At 39.0% G+C, this 19,477-nt stretch overlaps 1 protein-coding gene across 1 annotated transcript; it reads left to right on the forward strand.

Moving 5' to 3' along the window:
• Positions 1–6,926: 6,926 nt before the first annotated feature.
• Positions 6,927–8,120, forward strand: LOC147358812 (olfactory receptor 5B12-like). Its single transcript, XM_086338739.1, has one exon. The coding sequence runs from the start codon at positions 6,930–6,932 to the stop codon at positions 7,953–7,955; it is 1,026 nt and encodes a 341-aa protein (XP_086194865.1). The 5' UTR covers positions 6,927–6,929; the 3' UTR covers positions 7,956–8,120.
• Positions 8,121–19,477: the final 11,357 nt, after the last annotated feature.

Consider the following 19,477-nt stretch of genomic DNA (forward strand, 5'->3'; position numbering starts at 1 on the left):
TTGGGCAATCTTTGCCATGCTGCTTTACCCTTCAGGCATTGGCTGAGATGTTGATTCTCCTGAGAAAATATTCTGACCATTCAGTTCACAGTAGAATTTTACTGTTCACTGTCATATGGACACCTTTTCCATTTAAACTATATTCTTATTTGTGTGTTTGCTTCATGTTTGCCTTCTCCACTAAACTCAAGCACAGCAGACTAGTAAGACTAATATTGGAGTTTTGAATGAATATGTCTTCTTAGACTCCAAACTGTGGCTGATACTCACTTGGGATCAAGAAATAGTTGAATGAATGGATAATTCTTCACAGTGGTGTAAAGATTTAAGGAATGAGGGGTTGCGGTAAGTTTGGGATTCATTTTGCTTGTTTAATGTTAGAGCCTGTGTCTCTATACTCCCATGGTTATGTCAAATATGTGCCCTAGATGTAATGATGTAACTTGATTTTTACCAATGTGTTGTTAAGTCGCTAAGCTGCGTCTGACTCTTGCAACCCCACGGACTGTAGCCTGCTAGGCTCCTCTATCCATGAAATTTCCCAGGCAAAAATACTGGAGTGGGTTACCATTTCCTTCTTGAGGGGATCTTCCTGACCCAGGGATTGAACCTGCTTCTCCTGCTTTGCAGTTGAATTCTTTACTGCTGAGCCAACAGGGAAGCCTTTTTAGCAATGTACCAATAGCTTAATTTTTTTTATAGATGTTTTAAAGAACAGTTTTAGGTTCAGAGCTGTATTTAGCAGGAGGTAGAGAGATTTTCCATTCACCCCCGGCTCACACAGCAGAGTACTAATATTATCATGGGTTCTTAAAACTACTTGCTATAATTTTTGGACATGATGGATACTCTTTAAGGCATAGTGATGGCTTTTCTCCCAATGATACAGATTCCCAAGTTAGCGAGAACAAATAGTTTCCAATTTCAAGCTAATTGTGAATCCCAAATTCATTGCTTCTGGCAGGATGATATTAGTGCTTTCCTTTGAACCCATCCATTACAGTGCAGTGATGCTGACCAATAATCTTGACAGTTTTGACTTAGGGAATGGGATTAGGGCTTTATTCTGGGAGGATGTTGAAATGCAAAGTGCTGGGGAAGAGGCCTTGCTACCTATGCTGCAGCAACGTTGCCTGCTTTTACATTCTGGCAATTTACTTGAAATTTGGAACTGTGATCCCACGCTTTTTTTTTCCATGGAATGATTTTCCCCACACTGGTTCTTTGTCATTTTTAGGCCTGGCTGACATGTTAATATTCCCTTAGAAAGCATTCTGTCCAGTCAGATTTCTTCTTGTCTCTTTTATTTTTCCACGTACAATTACTTGCTTATCCTGTACATAATGTTACATATATATACATATACACAAAATTATATATGCTATATAAATACATGTTTTTCTATATATATTCATAGGCTTAGGTTATTTCCTTGTTTGATGCCTATCTTCTTCACTAAGTGTAAGCATCGTATATGCAACAATGATTTAATTTTGCATGGGTATATAGTCCCATGTCTCACAGTTATAGTTTATATCCATCTGGGATTAGTAAACAGTTTAATGAGCTGATATTTCTTCTCATTGTACAAACATTTAAGGTGAATTAAGTGAACTGTTAATTCCATGGGTCCACTATGTCTTATTTAATGACAGAGCCTGTGTCTCTGTCCCCCAATATTTATGTCAAATTGCAGCTCTGGAGGTTGAATTAGTGCAATATCAGAAAGAATTGAGGACAGGAGGAGAAGGGGGTGACAGAGGATGAGATGGTTGGATGGCATCACCAACTCAATGGACATGAGTTTGAGCAAACTCCGGAAAGCCATGGGGTCATAAAGTGTCAGACACGGCTTTGCAACTGATAAACAACAGCAAAGAGAATTACTGCAAATAGTGAACATACACTCACTATCTCCCTCAACAGACAGAGCTGGATCCCCTTAGACAGGTCAATCACGTGTTCCCTAGTTAGGTGAGATAACAAGATTTATAGCCCTCATAGGGTATTTGTCCTCTGAGAATTCCATGTCTACATAACTCCCTCCTGGTTCCCACATGACTCTAATTGTCCTCGTATTAGAATGTGCAGCCCAAGAATCTGAGTTACTTTGGCCATTTATTTTTCTTTTGATGTGTTAATAGTTGTCCAGTAGCAACAATGACGTAGCAACAATGACCTTCCCCCAAATTGTGATATTGCTAAGAGCAGTAACAATGTCCAGGGAAGAAAAGTCCTAAATAACACTGATAATGACTATGATTGTGATGACCACCCCTTACCAAGTATGAAGTATTGTAGGGATTTTCTTATCATAGCAGTAGTCCTCAGGCAAGATGTTGTTGGGACTGCCTTTTTATTATTTCTATTTTATAGATAAAGATACTGAAGCTCAAAGAGGTTAAGTGACTTATTTAGGAAGAGTGAGGACCAGACCCAGGAGTAGAACTCTTGTTCACTGCTTCCAAGGCTAAAACCGCTTTTTTCCCTCCAGTTTCTTTCTGCAGCTAGGGAACTTTAAACCTTTTGGTCAAACACTAAAGAAAAGCATCACAACAGAATGTTTACTTGCTTTAATTAGCTGAGTTTTTGATTTGAGGTCAACTCACGTATGAAGGTACTGGATTTGCATGTTGCATTGTTCAGGCAGTCAGGTAAGCCTACAAATCAACTGGATGAAAGTGCATAAATTTGCATAAATAGACATAGTCAAGAAAATGTATCAAGGAAGCCATTTATCCCTTGATTTATTCAGAGCTGGGGCTTAAGTTCTCTGAATATTTCTTTTATCTGTTTTATACAATTGAAAGTTTTTTGCCTAAACACTATACAGGTCCTATTAGAACTTCTATATATTTATGTTGTATGTTTTATATATTTATATCTATATATTTACAAAGTATATTTATCATGGGACACTGAGAAAAGCACAGGAAGACCTTGAGTCTCTGCTTGGCTAAGTATAAGCTTGCTTGACTTTGAACAAGTTATTTAAACTATTCCAATCTCAGTTTTCCCTTTTAGGGAACATGATCATAGTAGTCATCTTGACTAACAAGCTTTATCTTTATTTTTCCTCCAGGAGAATTGTACTAAAACCTAAGACTTCTCATGTGCAGGAGAAAGTGGGTGGGGAGTTTTATATTGATTCCTAGAACAAATTTTGTTTCCAGGATTTGAGAAATTTGTATCTACACTATTACTCAAGTGAGCAGTATTTAAGGAATCAACAGGATATCCTAGTCACCCTGCTCTGTATAAATGACTCTCATACCACTAACCTCAGGAGTGACCTTTGCCCAGAAATCTTCATGCTTCGGTCATGACCCTCGCCTGTTTAATTACCTTCCAACCGCTATTTTCACCTTGAGACCAGAGGACTCACCTTATTGTTACATTCATTGCTGTCACTCAGCACGAAGCTCAGGGTTGTCATATCAGCCCTCAACTCCTACGAAATCATGCCCACACATCTCTGTATCTCTCCTTTACTGATCCCAGCTCCACTCCTGCTCAACTTCTGATATCATTCCACTCTGGAATTTACAGTCAACTACCAGCATAACCCAATACACACTTAACTTTTCCTTCAAAGGTTCTCTACCTCCCTTGTGTAACCAAAAATCTCTCTGTGTCCTGGGACAGGTCAGCTATCTCAGGAGGCAGTAACCTCCTCTCCCATATTCCCTTTGCTACTAAATCTCTTTATTTTTTAGACCTTATGAGCAATCTAGTATTAGTCTGTCCAAACACTTTCTTTGATACTTTTAAGAACTTTTATTTATTTATTTATCTTTGGCTGTGCTGGGTCTTCGTTGCTGTGTGGGCTTTCTCCAGTTGTGGTGAGCAGGGGCTACTCCAGTTGCAGTTCAAGGGCTTCTCATTGAGGTGGTGTCTCTTGCTGCAGAGCATGTGCTCTAGGGGGCTCTGGCTTCAGTACTGTGGCATGTGGGCTCAGTATCGTGGCTCCTAGGTTCTAGAGCACAGGCTCAGCAGTTGGGGTACATGGGCTTAGTTGCTCAGCAACATGTGGGCTCTTTCTGGGTCAGGGATTAAACTCATGTCTCCTGCATTGACAGGCAGGTTTTTTTTTTTTTTTTTTTTTACCACTGACTCACCAGGGAAGCGCCTTTGGTGTTTTAATGTGTTGGATTTAATATTACATATGTATGCTGAGCCATCAGAAATTTCCAAGAGGTTTCATGGTGGTGGTTTAGCTGCTAAGTTGTGTCCGACTCTTGTGACACAATGGTTTGTAGCCCACCAGGTTCCTCTGTCCAAGGGATTTTCCAGGCAAGAATACAGGAGTTGGGTTGCCATTTCCTTCTCCAGGGAATTTTCCTAACCCAGAGATCAAACCCAAGTCTTTGGCATTGCAGGAGATCTCCTATATTGCAGGTGGATTCTTTACCAACTGAGCCACTAGAGAAGCCTGCTGCTGCTAAGTTGCTTCAGTTGTGTCTGACTCTGTGCGACCCCATAGATGGCAGCCCACCAGGCTCCGCCGTCCCTGGGATTCTCCAGTCAAGAACACTGAAGTGGGTTGCCATTTCCTTCTCCAATGCATGAAAGTGAAAAGTGAAAGGGAAGTCACTCAGTCGTGTCTGACTCTTTGCGACCCCATGGATTGCAGCCTACCAGGCTCCTCCATCCATGGGATTTTCCAGGCAAGAGTACTGGAGTGGGTTGCCATTGCCTTCTCCAGGGAAGCCTAAGAAAGTTAAAATTAATCTAATTTGAGACTTTTTCTCTCTAGGAGGAGAAGGGGATGACAGAGGATGAAATGGTTGGATGGCATCACCGACTCAATGGACATGAGCTTGAGCAAACTCTGGGAGTTGGTGGTGGACAGGGAAGCCTGGCGTGCTGCAGACCATGGGGTCACAAAGAGTCAGACACAACTGAGTGACTGAACTGAACTAAACTGAGGTATCTGGCCATCTCTTCTGAGCTCCAGACTGCTGTATCAGAGCTGTTGATGCAATACTTTTACTCGGATGGCCAAAAGGAATCTCAGACTTAGTGATGATTTCTTTTTCTCTTTGTCCCAAAGAGAAAAATCTGCTCCTTTCCCACCATTCTTTGTATCACTATTCAAAAACAGGAGTCAGGGCTGACCCCTCTCTCTACCATCAATATGCAGTGTATCAGTAAATCCAGTCAGCTCTATTTTTGAAATATATCCAAAATTGAACAGCTTTTTATTATCTCTCTCACTACGAGCTTGGTCTAAACAATCATCTTCTCTTACCTGGAATAATATAATAACCTATAATTTCTTTTGCAACTTTCATCTTTATCTTGCTAAATACAAGTACCTACAGACCTACCAGAGTGATTCTATTCAAAGAATTCAGATGAGGTCCCTTTGGGTTCAAATCCTATGATGCTTTCCAATCTCTTTCAGAATAAAAGTTAACTTAAATTAACTTAAAGAAGTGTGTGAAGTCTTCTTTGCTTCACACTGCTGTACTTCTCTCACCTTCCAACTGCAGCCTTATTGGTTTTCTTGCTGTTCCTGGAACAATCTTGGCATGTTTAAATCCCAGTGCCACGTATTTGCTGTTTCCTCTGCTTGGGTTATGGGCTTCCTTTGTGGCTCAGAGGGTAAAGAATCTGCCTGCAATGCAGGAGACCCGGGTTTGATCCCTGGGTTGGGAAGATCCCTTGGAGAACGTCCCCACTCCAGGACTCTTGCCTGGAGAATTCCATGGACAGAGGAGCCTGACAGACTGCAGTCCTTGGGGTTGCAAAGAGAGGGACAGAACTGAGTGACTAACATTTTCATTTTCAGTGCCTGGGCTGTGCTCTTCCCCCACGTATACTCAAGGCCTGCTCCCCTACTCCGTTCAGGCATTTGCTAAAAACTCTCATTTTGGTGAATGAGTCTATCCCAGACCACCATATTTAAAATCATTTAGTAGAAGGAATTTGCAGGGAAAACGACATGAATGATGCTATCCGTCCCTTGATTTCACCCTTATTGGCAAGTCATATCTTAGGCCATCCACCTCTCCAGTACAGATAGATCAAACCCGCTGTTTGAATTATAATATCTAGCAACTGACAGAGTTTGAGTTTGCGTTACCAACCTAGTTGGCTGCTGGGAAAAATTGATGGGATAATTGACAGCCAAGTGATGTTGCATGCCACCAGAAAAGAAGTTCATCAGTTCTGTACATGGTGATGCTGGAAGTTGCATCTTTTAATATGGCTATAACATGAATCCAGATCAGGAACATTTGAATGCAGAAGTTAAAAGCTGCATGAATTTAGTAAAAGTTAAAAACTGTTATTTTATAGATGTCTTTATTCCCTGGGCACGAATTTCTACTGTTTTCTACTATGGGGTAAATTATATACCCTATTTATTGTACAGTATAGTGAGAACATTTTAGGCTATATACAACACTGTTCTTGACACAATGGAAAGCCAAAAAAAGTAAGCTGAAGTAAAATTAATCCAATTTCATATGTATTTTACTAAGTTTAGTTTAGTTTAAAGAATAATTTTTGTTTTTGTTTTGGAAACTTTGAATTGGGAGCCAGAGCTGTTCTAGTTAGCAACCAATCTGATGAAATAGCATAAATTCTTTCTTTTCTTGCCTTTAACTTAATTCAGTCTTCTATAAAGTTAAGATGGAGAAGGAAATGGCAACCCACTCCAGTATTCTTGCCTGGAGAATCCCATGGACAGAGGAGCCTGGTCGGCTAATGTTCATGGGGTCACAGAGTTGGACACAGCTGAGTGACAAATGAAGTTAGGAGGTTGGGATGCATTACCTCCAAATCCTTTTAACTGGGATACTCTATGACCTTTAAATAACATAATTTAGCTGTTGTGGTCAGGCTTTAAATCTAAACACTCCTGGAAGCAAGTTATTTTAATACTGAAATAAAGCACAGAGTGATCATGATAATTGACTTCAATGGAGCCTTCCTTTCATTTATTATTTTCATTCTATTTTCCCATTGCTACAGAGCAGGCACACAATTCCCAGTTGATCTCCATGGAAAACACTACAGAGGTGACTGAGTTCCTCCTTGTGGGGTTATCCGATGACCCGCAAGTGCAGATCCTGCTCTTCATCACTTTCTCTCTCATCTACCTCCTCACCCTGGTTGGGAACCTGGGGATGACCGAGCTGATCCTGCTGGACTCTCGTCTCCACACGCCCATGTACTTCTTTCTCAGCCAACTCTCGCTGGTGGACTTTGGTTACTCCTCAGCTGTCACTCCCAAAGTGATGGCTGGATTCCTCACAGGAGACAAAACCATTTCCTACGAGGCTTGTGTCACCCAGTTCTTCTTCTTCGTAGCCTTTATCACCGTAGAAAGTTTCCTCTTGGCCGCAATGGCTTATGACCGCTATGCCGCCATGTGCAAACCCCTGCACTACACCACGGCCATGACGACCAAAGCGTGCGCACGTCTGCTCATAGGCTGCTACTGCTGTGGCTTCCTGAATGCCTCCGTCCACACTGGGAACGTTTTCAGGCTCTCCTTCTGTAGGGCCAACGTGGTCAATCACTTCTTTTGTGACGCTCCTCCTCTGCTGGCTCTCTCATGCTCAGACAACTACGTCAGTGAGATGGTTATTTTCTTTGTGGTGGGTTTCAACGCTCTTTTTTCTGTCCTTGTCATCTTCATCTCCTACCTGTTTCTATTTATCACCATTCTGAGGATGCGCTCTTCTGAAGGACGCCAGAAGGCCTTTTCCACCTGTGCTTCCCACCTCACTGCTGTCTCCATCTTCTACGGGACTGTCATCTTCATGTACTTACAGCCCAGCTCCAGCCACTCCATGAGCGCAGACAAAATGGCGTCCGTGTTCTATGCCATGGTCATCCCCATGCTGAATCCACTGGTCTACAGCCTGAGGAACAAGGAGGTCAAGAGTGCCTTTAAGACGGCTGTGGGGAAGGCAAAGTCTTCTATAGGATTCATACTTTAAAAACCTTGAATTTACAGTAAGGCACTGTCCATCCACTTTGGATTCATCTGAGAAAAATATGTAACTGTTTATTTCCAATTTTCTAATTTCTTATAGTAGTTTCGCCAACTGTTGATTAAGTCTACAAACCCAAAATCGTAAAAATAAAATCAGACCTAGGAGTAATAAGTTAAGAAAAATCACTCATGAACATGGAGTTCATGTTACAAAAATTCTTCTTAATAAGCATGTTCACCTACACTCTCACAAGAACATGTATATTCACATGCATATGTTAGCATATGCACACATGCATGTCATTCATGAGAAACTCATGAAACCCAAACAACTACAGATGGAAAAACTTAAGACAGACATGAGACAGATCTACCATTATAGTATGTGGAACTATATTTTGGTGTCTGAGAATATAGTGTTAATATAAATATTTTGACTTATGGAAATAGACTATGTTAGTATATATAATGTATATAAATATTACCTATTTAGTTTTTTAAAATTATATTTCACCTTGTCCTTTCACATATGAAAATGCAGCAGGTTTTATATTTGTTGTTGTTGTTGTTGTTGTTTTTCCCTAAATTCTATTTTATTTATTTATTTTTTCTTTCTTTCTTTCTTTTTTTTTTTTACTTTACAATATTGTACTGGTTTTGCCATACATTGACATGAATCTGCCACGGGTGTACATGTGTTCCCCATCCTGAATCCCCCTCCCACCTTCGTCCCTATACCATCCCTCTGGGTCATCCCAGTGCACCAGCCCCGAGCATCCTGTATCATGCATTGAACCTAGACTGGTGACATTTCACATAGGATAATACACATATTTCAATGCCATTCTCCCAAATCATCCCACCCTCGCCCTCTCCCACAGAGTCCAAAAGACTGTTCTATACATCTGTGTCTCTTTTGCTGTCTCGCATACAGGGTTATCATTACCATCTTTCTAAATTCCATATATATGCGTTAGTATACTGTACTGGTGTTTTTCTTTCTGGCTTACTTCACTCTGTATAACAGGCTCCAGTTTCATCCACCTTGTTAGAATTGATTCAAATGTATTCTTTTTAATGGCTGAGTAATACTCCATTGTGTATATGTACCACAGCGTTCTTATCCATTCATCTGCTGATGGACATCTAGGTTGCTTCCATGTCCTGGCTATTGTAAACAGAGCAGCGATGAACATTGGGGTACACGTGTCTCTTTCAATTCTGGTTTTCTCAGTGTGAAAGCCCAGAAGTGGGATTGCTGGGTTTTATGGCAGTTCTGTTTCCAATTTTTTAAGGAATCTCCACACTGTTCTCCATAGTGGCTGTACTAGTTTGCATTCTTACCAACAGTGTAAGAGGGTCCCCTTTTCTCCACACCCTCTCCAGCATTTATTGCTTATAGACTTTTGGATAGCAGCCATTCTGACTGGCGTGAAATGGTACCTCATTGTGGTTTTATATTTTAAAAAATTAACCTTTATGAAAATAGTTCCAAAGATCTGAGTATTGCTTTCTTATTGCCTTTTTGTTCTTGTTTTTAATAAAATTTCTTTTCTTTTTAATTTATATTTTTATTGAAGGATAATTGCTGTACAGAATTTTGTTGTTTTCTGTCAAACTCAACATGAATCAGCCATAGGTACACATATATCCCCTCCCTTTTGAACCTCCCTCCTATCTCCCTCCCCATTCCACCCCTCTAGGTTAATACAGAGCCCCTGTTTGAGTTTCCTGAGCCATACAGCAAATTCCCGTTGGCTATCTATTTTACATATGGTAATATAAGATTCCATGTTGCTCTTTCCATACATCTCACTCTCTCCTCCCCTCTCCCCATGTCCGTAAGTCTATTCTCTATGTCTGTTTCTCCATTGCTGCCCTGTAAATAAATTCCTCAGAACCATTTTCCTAGATTCCATATATGTGCATTGTAATGTGATGTTTACCTTTCTCTTTCTGACTCAATTCACTCTGTATAATAGGTTCTAGGTTCATCCACCTCATCAGAACTGACTCACGTGTGTTCCTTTTTATGGCTGAGTAATATTCCATTGTGTATATGTACCACAACATCTTTATCAATTCATGTATCGATGGACATCTAGGCTGCTTCCATATTCTAGCTGTTGTTAATAGTGCTGCAATGAACAATGGAATACATGTGTCATTTTCAATCCTGGTTTCCTCAGGGTATATGCCTAGGAGTAGGATTGCTGGGTCATATGGTGGTGTTATTCCTAGTTTTTAAAGGAATCTCCATATCGTCTTCCATAATGGCGGTATCAGTTTACATTCCCACTAACAGTGCAAGAGTGTTCCCTTTTCTCCACACTTTCTCCAGCATTTATTGTTTGTAGACTTTTTGATGATGGCCATTCTGACTGATGTGAGGTGATATCTCTTTGTGGTTTTGATTTGCATTTCTCTAAAATGAGTGACGTTGAGCATTTTTTTCAAGTGTTTGTGAATCATCTGTATGTCTTCTTTGGAGAAATGTCTGTTTAGGTCTTTTCCCCACTTTTTGATTGGATTGTTTGTTTTTCTGGTATTGAGTTATATGAAGTGCTTGTATATTTTGGAAATAAATCCTTTGTTAGTTGTTTCATTAGCTGTCATTTTCTCCCATTCTGAGGGTTGTCTTTTCACCTTGCTTGTAGTTTCCTTTGCTGTGCAAGAGTTTTTAAATTTAATCACGTCCCACTTGTTTACTTTTGTTTTTATTTCCATTACTTTAAGAGGTGGGTCATAGAGGATCTTGCTTTGATTTATGTCATTGAGAGTTCTGCTTATGGTTTCCTCTAAGGATTTTATAGTTTCTGGTCTTTCACTTAAGTCTTTAATCCATTTTGAGTTTATCTTTGTGTATGTTGTTAGGAAGTGTTCTAATTTCATTCTTTTACATGTAGCTGTCCAGTTTTCCAGCACCATTTATTGAAGAGGCTATCTTTGCCCCATTGTATATTCCTGCCTCCTTTGTGAAAAATAAGGTACCCGTAGGTTGCATGGATTTATTTATGGACTTTCTATCTTGTTCCCTTGGTCTGTATTTCCGTTTTTGTGCCAGTACCATGTGGTCTTGATGACTGTAGCTTTGTAGTGTAATCTGAAGTCAGGAAGTTGATTCCTTCAGTTCCATTCTTCTTTCTCAAGACTGCTTTGGCTATTTGGTGTCTTTTATGTTTTCATATAAAATGTGACATTTTTTGTTCTAGTTCTGTGAAAGATGCCATTGGTAATTTGATAGGGATCACATTGAATCGGTAGGTTGCATTTGGTAGTATAGTCATTTTCACAATATTGATTCTTCCTACCCAGGAACATGGAATATCTCTCCATCTGTTTATGTCATCTTTGATTTCTTTCATCAGTGTCTTATAATTTTCTGTGTACAGTTCTTTTGTCTCCTTAGGTGAGTTTATTCCAAGATATTTAATTCTTTTTGTTACAATGGTGAATGGGATTGATTCCTTAATTTCTCTTTCTGATTTTTCATTGTTAGTATATAGAAATGCAGGTGATTTCTGTGCATTGATTCTGTATCCTGCAAGTTTGCTAAATTCACTGATTAGCTCTAGTAGTTTTCTGATACTATCTTTAGGGATTTCTATGTACAGTATCATGTCATCTGCAAACAGTGAGAGCTTTACTTCTTTTCCAATCTGGATTCCTTTTATTTATTTTTCTTCTCTGATTGCTGTAGCTAGAACTTTCAGAACTATGTTGAATAATAGTAGTGAAAGTGGACGCTCTTGTCTTGTTCCTGATCTTAGAGGGAATGCTTTCAGTTTTTCACCGTTAAGAATAATGTTTGCTGTAGGCTTATCATATATGGCGTTTACTATGTTGAGGTAGGTTCCTTCTATGCCCATTTTGGGGAAAGTTTTAGTCATAAATGGGTGCTGAATTTTGTCAAAGGCTTTTTCTGCATCTATTGAGATGATCACATGGTTTTTGTCTTTCAATTTGTTGATATGGTGTATCACATTGATTGATTTCTGTATATTGAAGAATCCTTGTATTCCTGGAATAAACCCAACTTGATCATGGTGTATGAGCTTTTTGATGTGTTGCTGAATTCTGTTTGCTAAAATTTTGTTGAGGATTTTTGCATCTATGTTCATAAATGATATTGGCCTGTAGTTTTCTTTTTTAGTGTTGTGTTTGTCTGGTTTTGGTATCAGGGTGGCCTCGTAGAATGCATTTGGAAGTGTTCCTTCCTCTGCAATTTTTTGAAAGAGTTTTAGAAGGATAGGCACTAGCTCTTCTATATATGTTTGATAGAATTCTCCTGTGAAGCCATCTGGTTCTGGGCTTCTGTTTTTTGGGGAGATTTTTGATCACAGCTTCAATTTCAGTGCTTGTAATTGGGTTGTTCATAATTTCTATTTCTTCCTGGTTCAGTCTTGGAAGATTTAACTTTTCTAAAAATCTGTCCATTTCTTCCAGGTTATCCATTTTATTGCCATAGAATTGTTCATAATAGTTTCACATAATCCTTTGTATTTCTGCATTGTCTGTTGTAACCACTCCTTTTTCATTTTTAATTTTGTTGATTTGATTCTTCTTTTTCTCTTGATGAGTCTAGCTAAAGGTTTGCCAATTTTGTTTACCTTCTCAAAGAACCAGCTTTTAGTTTATTAATCTTTACTATTATTTCTTTCATTTCTTTTTCACTTACTTCTGCTCTGACCTTTATGGTTTCTTTCCTTATATTAATTTTTTTTTTTTTTTGTTCTTGTTTTTCCAGTTGTTTTAGGTGTAATATTAGGCTGTCTATTCAATGTTTTTCTTGTTTCTTGAGGTCGGATTGTATTGCTATAAACTTCCCTCGTAGGACTGCTTTTGCTGCATCCCATAAATTTTGAGTTGTCATGTTTTCATTGTCATTTGTTTCTAGATATTTTTTTATTTCCCTTTTGATTTCTTCAGTAACCTGTTGGTTATTTAGAAGTGTGTTGCTTAATCTACATGTGTTTGTGTTTCTTACAGTTTTTTTTTTCCTTGTAATTGATATCTAGTCTCATAGCATTGTGGTTGGAGAAGATGCTTGATATGATTTCAATTTTCTTAAATTTACTGAGGCTTGATTTGTGACCCAAGATGTGGTCTATCCTGGAGAATGTTCCATGTGCACTTGAGAAGAAGGTATATTCTTCTGCATTTGGATGGAATGCCCTGAAGATATCAATGAGATCCATCTCATCTAATGTATTATTTAGGACTTGGGTTTCCTTATTAATTTCCTGTTTTGATGATCTGTCCATGGTGTGATTGGGGTGTTAAAGTCTCCTACTATTATTGTGCTACTGTTAATTTCTCCTTTTATGTCTGTTAGTGTTTGTCTTATGTATTGAAGTATTTCTGTGTTGGGTGCATAGATATTTACAATTGTTATATCTTCCTCTTGGATTGATCCCTTGATCATTATGCAATGTCCTTCCTTATCTCTAATAGTCTTTATTTTAAGGTCTATTTTGTCTGATATGAGGATTGCTACTCCAGTTTTCTTTTGCTTCCCATTTGCATGGAGTATATTTTTCCATGCTCTCACTTTCAGTCTATATGTGTCTTGAGGTCTGAAGCGGGTTTCTTGTAGACAGCATATATATGGGTCTTATTTTTGTATCCATCAACCAGTCTGTGACTTTTGGTTGGGGCATTTAATCCATTTGCATTTAAAGTAATTATTGATATATATATTCTTATTGCCATTTTTTTAATTGTTTGGGATTAATTTTGTAGATATTTTTTCTTCTCTTGTATTTCTTGACTATATAGGTCCTTTTAACATTTGTTGTGAAGCTGGTTTGGTGGTACTGAATTCTCTTAACTTTTGCTTGTCTGAAAATCTTTTTATTTCTCCATCAATTTTGAATGAGATCCTTGCCAGGTACAGTAATCTTGGTTGTAAATTTTTCCTTTTCAGTACTTTAAATATATACTGCCATTCCCTTTTGGCCTGCAGAGCTTCTGCTGAAAGATCAGCTGTTAAGCATATGGGGCTTCCCTTGTATGTTACTTGTTGCTTCTCCCTTGCTGCTTTCAATATTCTTTGTGTTTAGTCTTTGTTAGTTTGATTATGTGTGTGTCTTGGTGTGTTTCTCCTTGGATTTATCCTGCATGGGACTCTTTGTGCCTCTTGGACTTGATTGACTATTTCCTTTTCCATGTTGGGGAAATTTTCAACTATAATCTCTTCAAAAATTTTCTCATATCCTTTCTTTTTCTCTTCTACTTCTGGGACCCCTATAATTCGAACCTTGGTGTGTTTGATATTGTCCCAGATGTCTCTGAGACCATCCTCAGTTCTTTTCATTCTTTTTACTTTATTCTGCTCTTCAGAAGTTATTTCCACCATTTTATCTTCCAGCTCACTGATTCACTCTGCTTCAGATATTTTACTGTTGATTCCTTCTAGAGGACTTTTTAATGTCAGTAATTGTGTTGTTTGTCTCTGAATGTTTATTCTTTAATTCTTTTAGGTCTTTGTTAGTTGATTGTTGCATTTTCTCCATTTTGCTTTCAAGGTTTTTGACCATCTTTACTATCATTATTCTGAATTCTTTTTCAGGTAGTCTGCCTATTTCCTCTTCATTTATTTGGACTTCCGTGTTTCTAGTTTGTTCCTTCATTTGTGTAGCATTTCTCTGCCTTTTCTTATTTTTTTAACTTATTGTATTTGAGGTCTCCTTTTCCCATGCTTCAAGGCTGAATTCTGTCTTCCTTTTGGTTTCTGCCCTCTAAGGTTGGTCCACTGGTTTGTGTAAGCTTCTTATAGGGTGAGATTTGTGCTGAGTCCACGGGGTGGCAAAGAATCGGACACGACTGAGTGACTTCACTTTCACTTTGTTTATTTGTTTGTTTTTCCTCTGATGGGCAAGGCTCAGTGAGGTAGTACTCCTGCCTGCTGATGACTGGGTTTGTATTTTTGTTTTGTTTGTTGTTTAGATGAAGTGTCCTGCGCAGGCTGTTATTGGTGGTTGGGTGATGCTGGGTCTTGTATTCCAGTGGTTTCCTTTGTGTGAGTTCTCACTATTTGATACACCCTAGGGTTAGTTCTCTGGTAGTCTAGGGTCTTGGAGTCAGTGCTCCTACTCCGAAGGCTCAGGGCTTGATCTCGAGTTTTGCGTGGGTCTATATATTCTTTTCTGCTGGTCAGTTACTCCTGTCTGCTCTCAGCTGGCGTTCTGCATGCACTTCTGTGTCTGAAGGTGTATTCCTGATGTGTCTGTGGAGAGAGATGTATTCCACATCCACCTACTCCTCCGCCATCTTGTTCCTCTTAGAGCAGTTTTATTTTTGATAGAAATAAAACCTAAGAAATAAACAAAAGCCTAGTCCATGTCACTGCAGGTCTCCCTATCAGCCAAGGCCTGGCTGCTGCAGTACAGCCAGACTGTGTGTGCCTGCTCCCACAGCGCTGGGTGGGCAGGCCTAAAATTATATTTCTTTCCATGCTTTACATGTTTCCTCAGTTAAAATTATCATGTAAAATATATTACTTTTAGATAATTTATTAAGATGGAAATTTAGTTAGGAAAATAAATGCCTGTGTAAAGCAATGTAATCTTGTAAGAAGAAAAAAAAGAATGATTAATATGATCAGATCAGATCAGATAGGAAGAGTTGAAGGCATACTTTAATGGACTTAAATATATAATGTTTGATTTAAAACTTTTAAGCACCAAGAATTACAAGGTGATGTGCTATGCGTAGTGGCTCAGTCATGTCCAACTCTTTGCAACCCCCTGGACTGCAGCCTGCCAGGTCCCTCTGTCCATGGGGATTCTCCAAGCAAGAATACTGGAATGCATTGCCATACCCTCCTCCAGGGAATCTTCCCAACCCAGGGATCAAACCCATGTCTCTCGCATTGCAGGTGGATTTTTAATCAACTGAGCCACCAGGGAAGCCCAAGAGTACTGCAGTGGGTAGCCTATCCCTTCTCCAGGGGATCTTCCCAACCCAGAAAATGAACTGGGGTCTCCTGCATTGTAGGTGGATTCTTGAAGCAATAACAGATTATATGTAATGTTATAAATATGTTAATAATTTTGTCATTAATATTTTAAGTCTCACTTGGCTAAAATATCTGAATCTATATATATTTCATTCTTTCCTCAGACTTGGGAACATTTTGGGCATCACTTCTTCAAATATTCTGTTTGCAGTTTCTCTCTTCTTTTAAGATCCCCCATTATACATATATTGGTACTCTTGATAGCATCCTGTTTGTCTCAGAGACTGTTTAATTTTCTTCATTACTTTTGAATTTTTGTTCCTCAGACTGGCTATCTTAAAACTCTTTAATTTTTTATTCTGTCAGCTTAAATTTGTTACTAATCAACTTTGGTAAATTTTATATTTCATTTATTTTCAACTTAAAATTTCTATTTGGTTTTTGAAATAATTTGTATATTTATATTGATGTTCTCTGTTTGGTGAGACATTGTTCTCACATTTTCCTTTGAATTTTCAGACTTCGTATCCTTTAGTTCTTTGACCAGATTTGTGTTATCTAATTTAAATTTTTTCTTGTTAGAGTAACATCTGGTTTTCCTCAGGGATAGCTTCTACTGTTAGGTTTTCTATCTCTTTATTGAGATTTCCATTTTGTTCACATGTTGTTTTCTTGACTTTTTGCACATCTTCCTTCAGTTCTTTGAGCATTTTAAAGACAGCTGTTTTAATGTTTTTGTTTAGTAATCTAAAATCAGGTCTTTTTCAGAGACAGTTTCTGTTTATTTTTTTCCCTTTGAATCAGACAGACTTTCTTGTTTGTTTGTTTGCCTAGTGATTTGTTGTTACTGTTTAAAACTAAGCAATTTAATCTACAATTCTGGACATAAGATTCTCTTCTTTCCCTAGGGTTTGATGCTTTCTGTTATTGCTTTTGTTACTTGTTTTTGCTTTTTTATTGTTGTAGGATGCCAACAATCAGCCTGGAATGTAAACTTAAAGTCTTTTCAGATCTTTTCTGAACTTTTCCTGGGTAATTGTGGTCACTTTCCAATGTCTCCATATATGTAGTCATTTTTGAATGTCCTAGATTTTAATTTAGGGCTCACAAAGAGGGGAAAAAGAGAAAAATAATGTGATCAAATGAAAAGAGCACTGTATTTTTAAATGCAGCTCTTTGGTGGCTCAGATGGTAAAGAGTCCACCTGCAATGCAGAAGACCCAAGTTCAATCCCTAGAGTGAGAAGATCCCCAAGAGAAGAGAATGGCAACTCACTCCAGTATTCTTGCCTGGAGAATCCCATGGACAGAGGATCCTGGTGGGCTACAGTCCATGAGGTCACATAGAGTCGAACATGACTGAGTGACTAACACACACACATCTTTTTTAAATTTCCTGGAAATCACTTAAGCTGAAGGGGGTTGTCACTCAGTCGTGTCTGACTTTTTGCAACCCCGTGGACTACAGCATGCCAGTCTTCTCTGTTCTTCACCATCTCCTGGAGTTTACTCAAACTCATGTCCATCAAGTCAGTGATGTCATTCTACCATCTCATTTTCTGCCTTCCCTCTCCTCCTACCTTCAATCTTTCCCCATTGGCATCTTTTCCAATGAGTCAGTTCTTTGCATCAGGTGGCCAAAGTATTGGAGTTTCAGCTTCAGCATCAGTTCTTCCAATGAATATTCAGGGTTGATTTCCATTAAGATTGACTGGTTGGATCTCCTTGCAGTCCAAGGGACTCTCAAGAGTCTTCTCCAACACCACAGTCCAAAAGCATCAGTTCTTCAGTGCTCAGCCTTCTTTATGGTTCAGTTCTCACATCCATACATGACCACTGGAAGAACCATAGCCTTGACTAGATAGCTCTGTGTTAGCAAAGTGATGTCTCCACTTTTTAATATAATTTCTAGGTTGGTCATAACTTTTCTTCCAAGCAAGCATCTTTTAATTTCATGGCTGCAGTCACCATCTGCAGTGATTTTGGATCCCAAGAAAATAAAGTCTGTCATTGTTTCCATTGTTTCCCCATCTGTTTGCCTTGAAGTGATGGAACCGCATGCCATGATCTTAGTTTTTTGAATGTTGAGTTTTAAGCCAACTTTTTCACTCTTCTGTTTTAACTTCATCAAGAGGCTCTTTAGTTTCTCTTCTTTTTCTGCCATAAAGGTGGTGTTATCTGCATATGTGAGGTTACTGATATTTCTCCCAGCGATCTTTATTCCAGCTTGTGCTTAATCCAGCCAAGCATTTCTCGTGATGTACTCTGCACATAAGTTAAATAAGCACGGTAACAATATACAGCCTTGACGTACTCCTTTCCCAATTTGGAACCAGTCCATTGTTCTAATTGTTGCTTCTTGACCTGCATATAGATTTCTCAGAAGGCTGGTATGGTGGTCTGGAATTCCCATCTCTTGAAAAATTTTCGTTAGTTTGTTAGGATTCACAGAGTCAAAAGCTTTAGCATAGTCAATGAAGAAGAAGTAGATGTTTTTCTGGAATCCTCTTGCTTTTTCTGTGATCCGATGGATGTTGGCAATTTGATCTCTGGTTTGTCTGCTTTTTCTAAATCCATCTTGAACATCTGGGAGTTATCGGATCATGTACTGTTGAAGCCTAGCTTGGAGAATTTTGAGAATTGCTTTGCTAGTGTGTGAAATGAGTGCAATTGTGTGGTAGTTTGAACATTCTTTGGCATTGCCTTTCTTTGGGACTGAAATGAAAACTGACCTTTTCCAGTTCTGTGGCCACTGCTAAGTTTTCCAGATTTGCTGGCATACTGAGTGTAGCACTTTCACAGCATCATCTTTTAGGATTTTTAATAGCCCAGCTGGAATTTCATCACCTCCACTAGCCTTGTTCATAGTGATGCTTCCTAAGGCACACTTGGCTTTGCACTCGAAGATGTCTGGCTCTAGGTTACTGATCACACCATCATGGTTATCTGGGTCATTGAAATCTTTTCTGTATAGTTCTGTGTATTCTGGGCTTCACTGGTAGCTCAACTGGTAAAGAATCCACCTGCAATGCAGGAGTCCCTGGTTCAATTCCTGGGTCAGGAAGAGCTGCTGGAGAAGGGATAGGCTACCCACTCCAGTATTCTTGGATTTCCCTTGTGGCTCAGACAGTAAAGAATCTGCCTGCAATGAGGGAGACGTGGGTCCTATCCCTAGGTTGGAAAGATCCCCTGGGGAAGGGAACAGCTACTCACTCCAGTATTCTGGCCTGGAGAGTTCCATGGACTGTATAGTCATGGAGTCACAAAGAGTTGGACATGACTGAGCGACTTTCATTTCATTTCAGTTCCGTGTATTCTTGCTACCTCTTAATCTCTTTTGCTTCTGTTAGAGCCATACTATTTCTGTCCTTTATAGTGCTATCTTTGCATGGAATGTTCCCTTGGTATCTCTAATTTTCTTGAGGAGATCTCTATTGCAGCAAAAATGGCTGCCTATCTCTTTGCAACTTTGTGATTAGAAGCAACGATCAGAAAGCAGGGCACAAGTTCCCCATATTGGGAAGATGAGAGTCCTTTTTGCCACTCTGGCTGCTGAAAGCTGCTCTA

This window comes from Bos grunniens, chromosome 15 (assembly GCF_055505025.1).
Source record: "Bos grunniens cultivar Pamir isolate PY7600 chromosome 15, Bosgru_T2T1.0, whole genome shotgun sequence".
In the NCBI taxonomy this organism is placed as follows: Eukaryota; Metazoa; Chordata; class Mammalia; order Artiodactyla; family Bovidae; genus Bos; species Bos grunniens.

Coding starts and splice junctions, on each gene's coding strand:
- LOC147358812 (XM_086338739.1), top strand. CDS start 6,930: ATGGAGCCTTCCTTTCATTTATTATTTTCATTCTATTTTCCCATTGCT.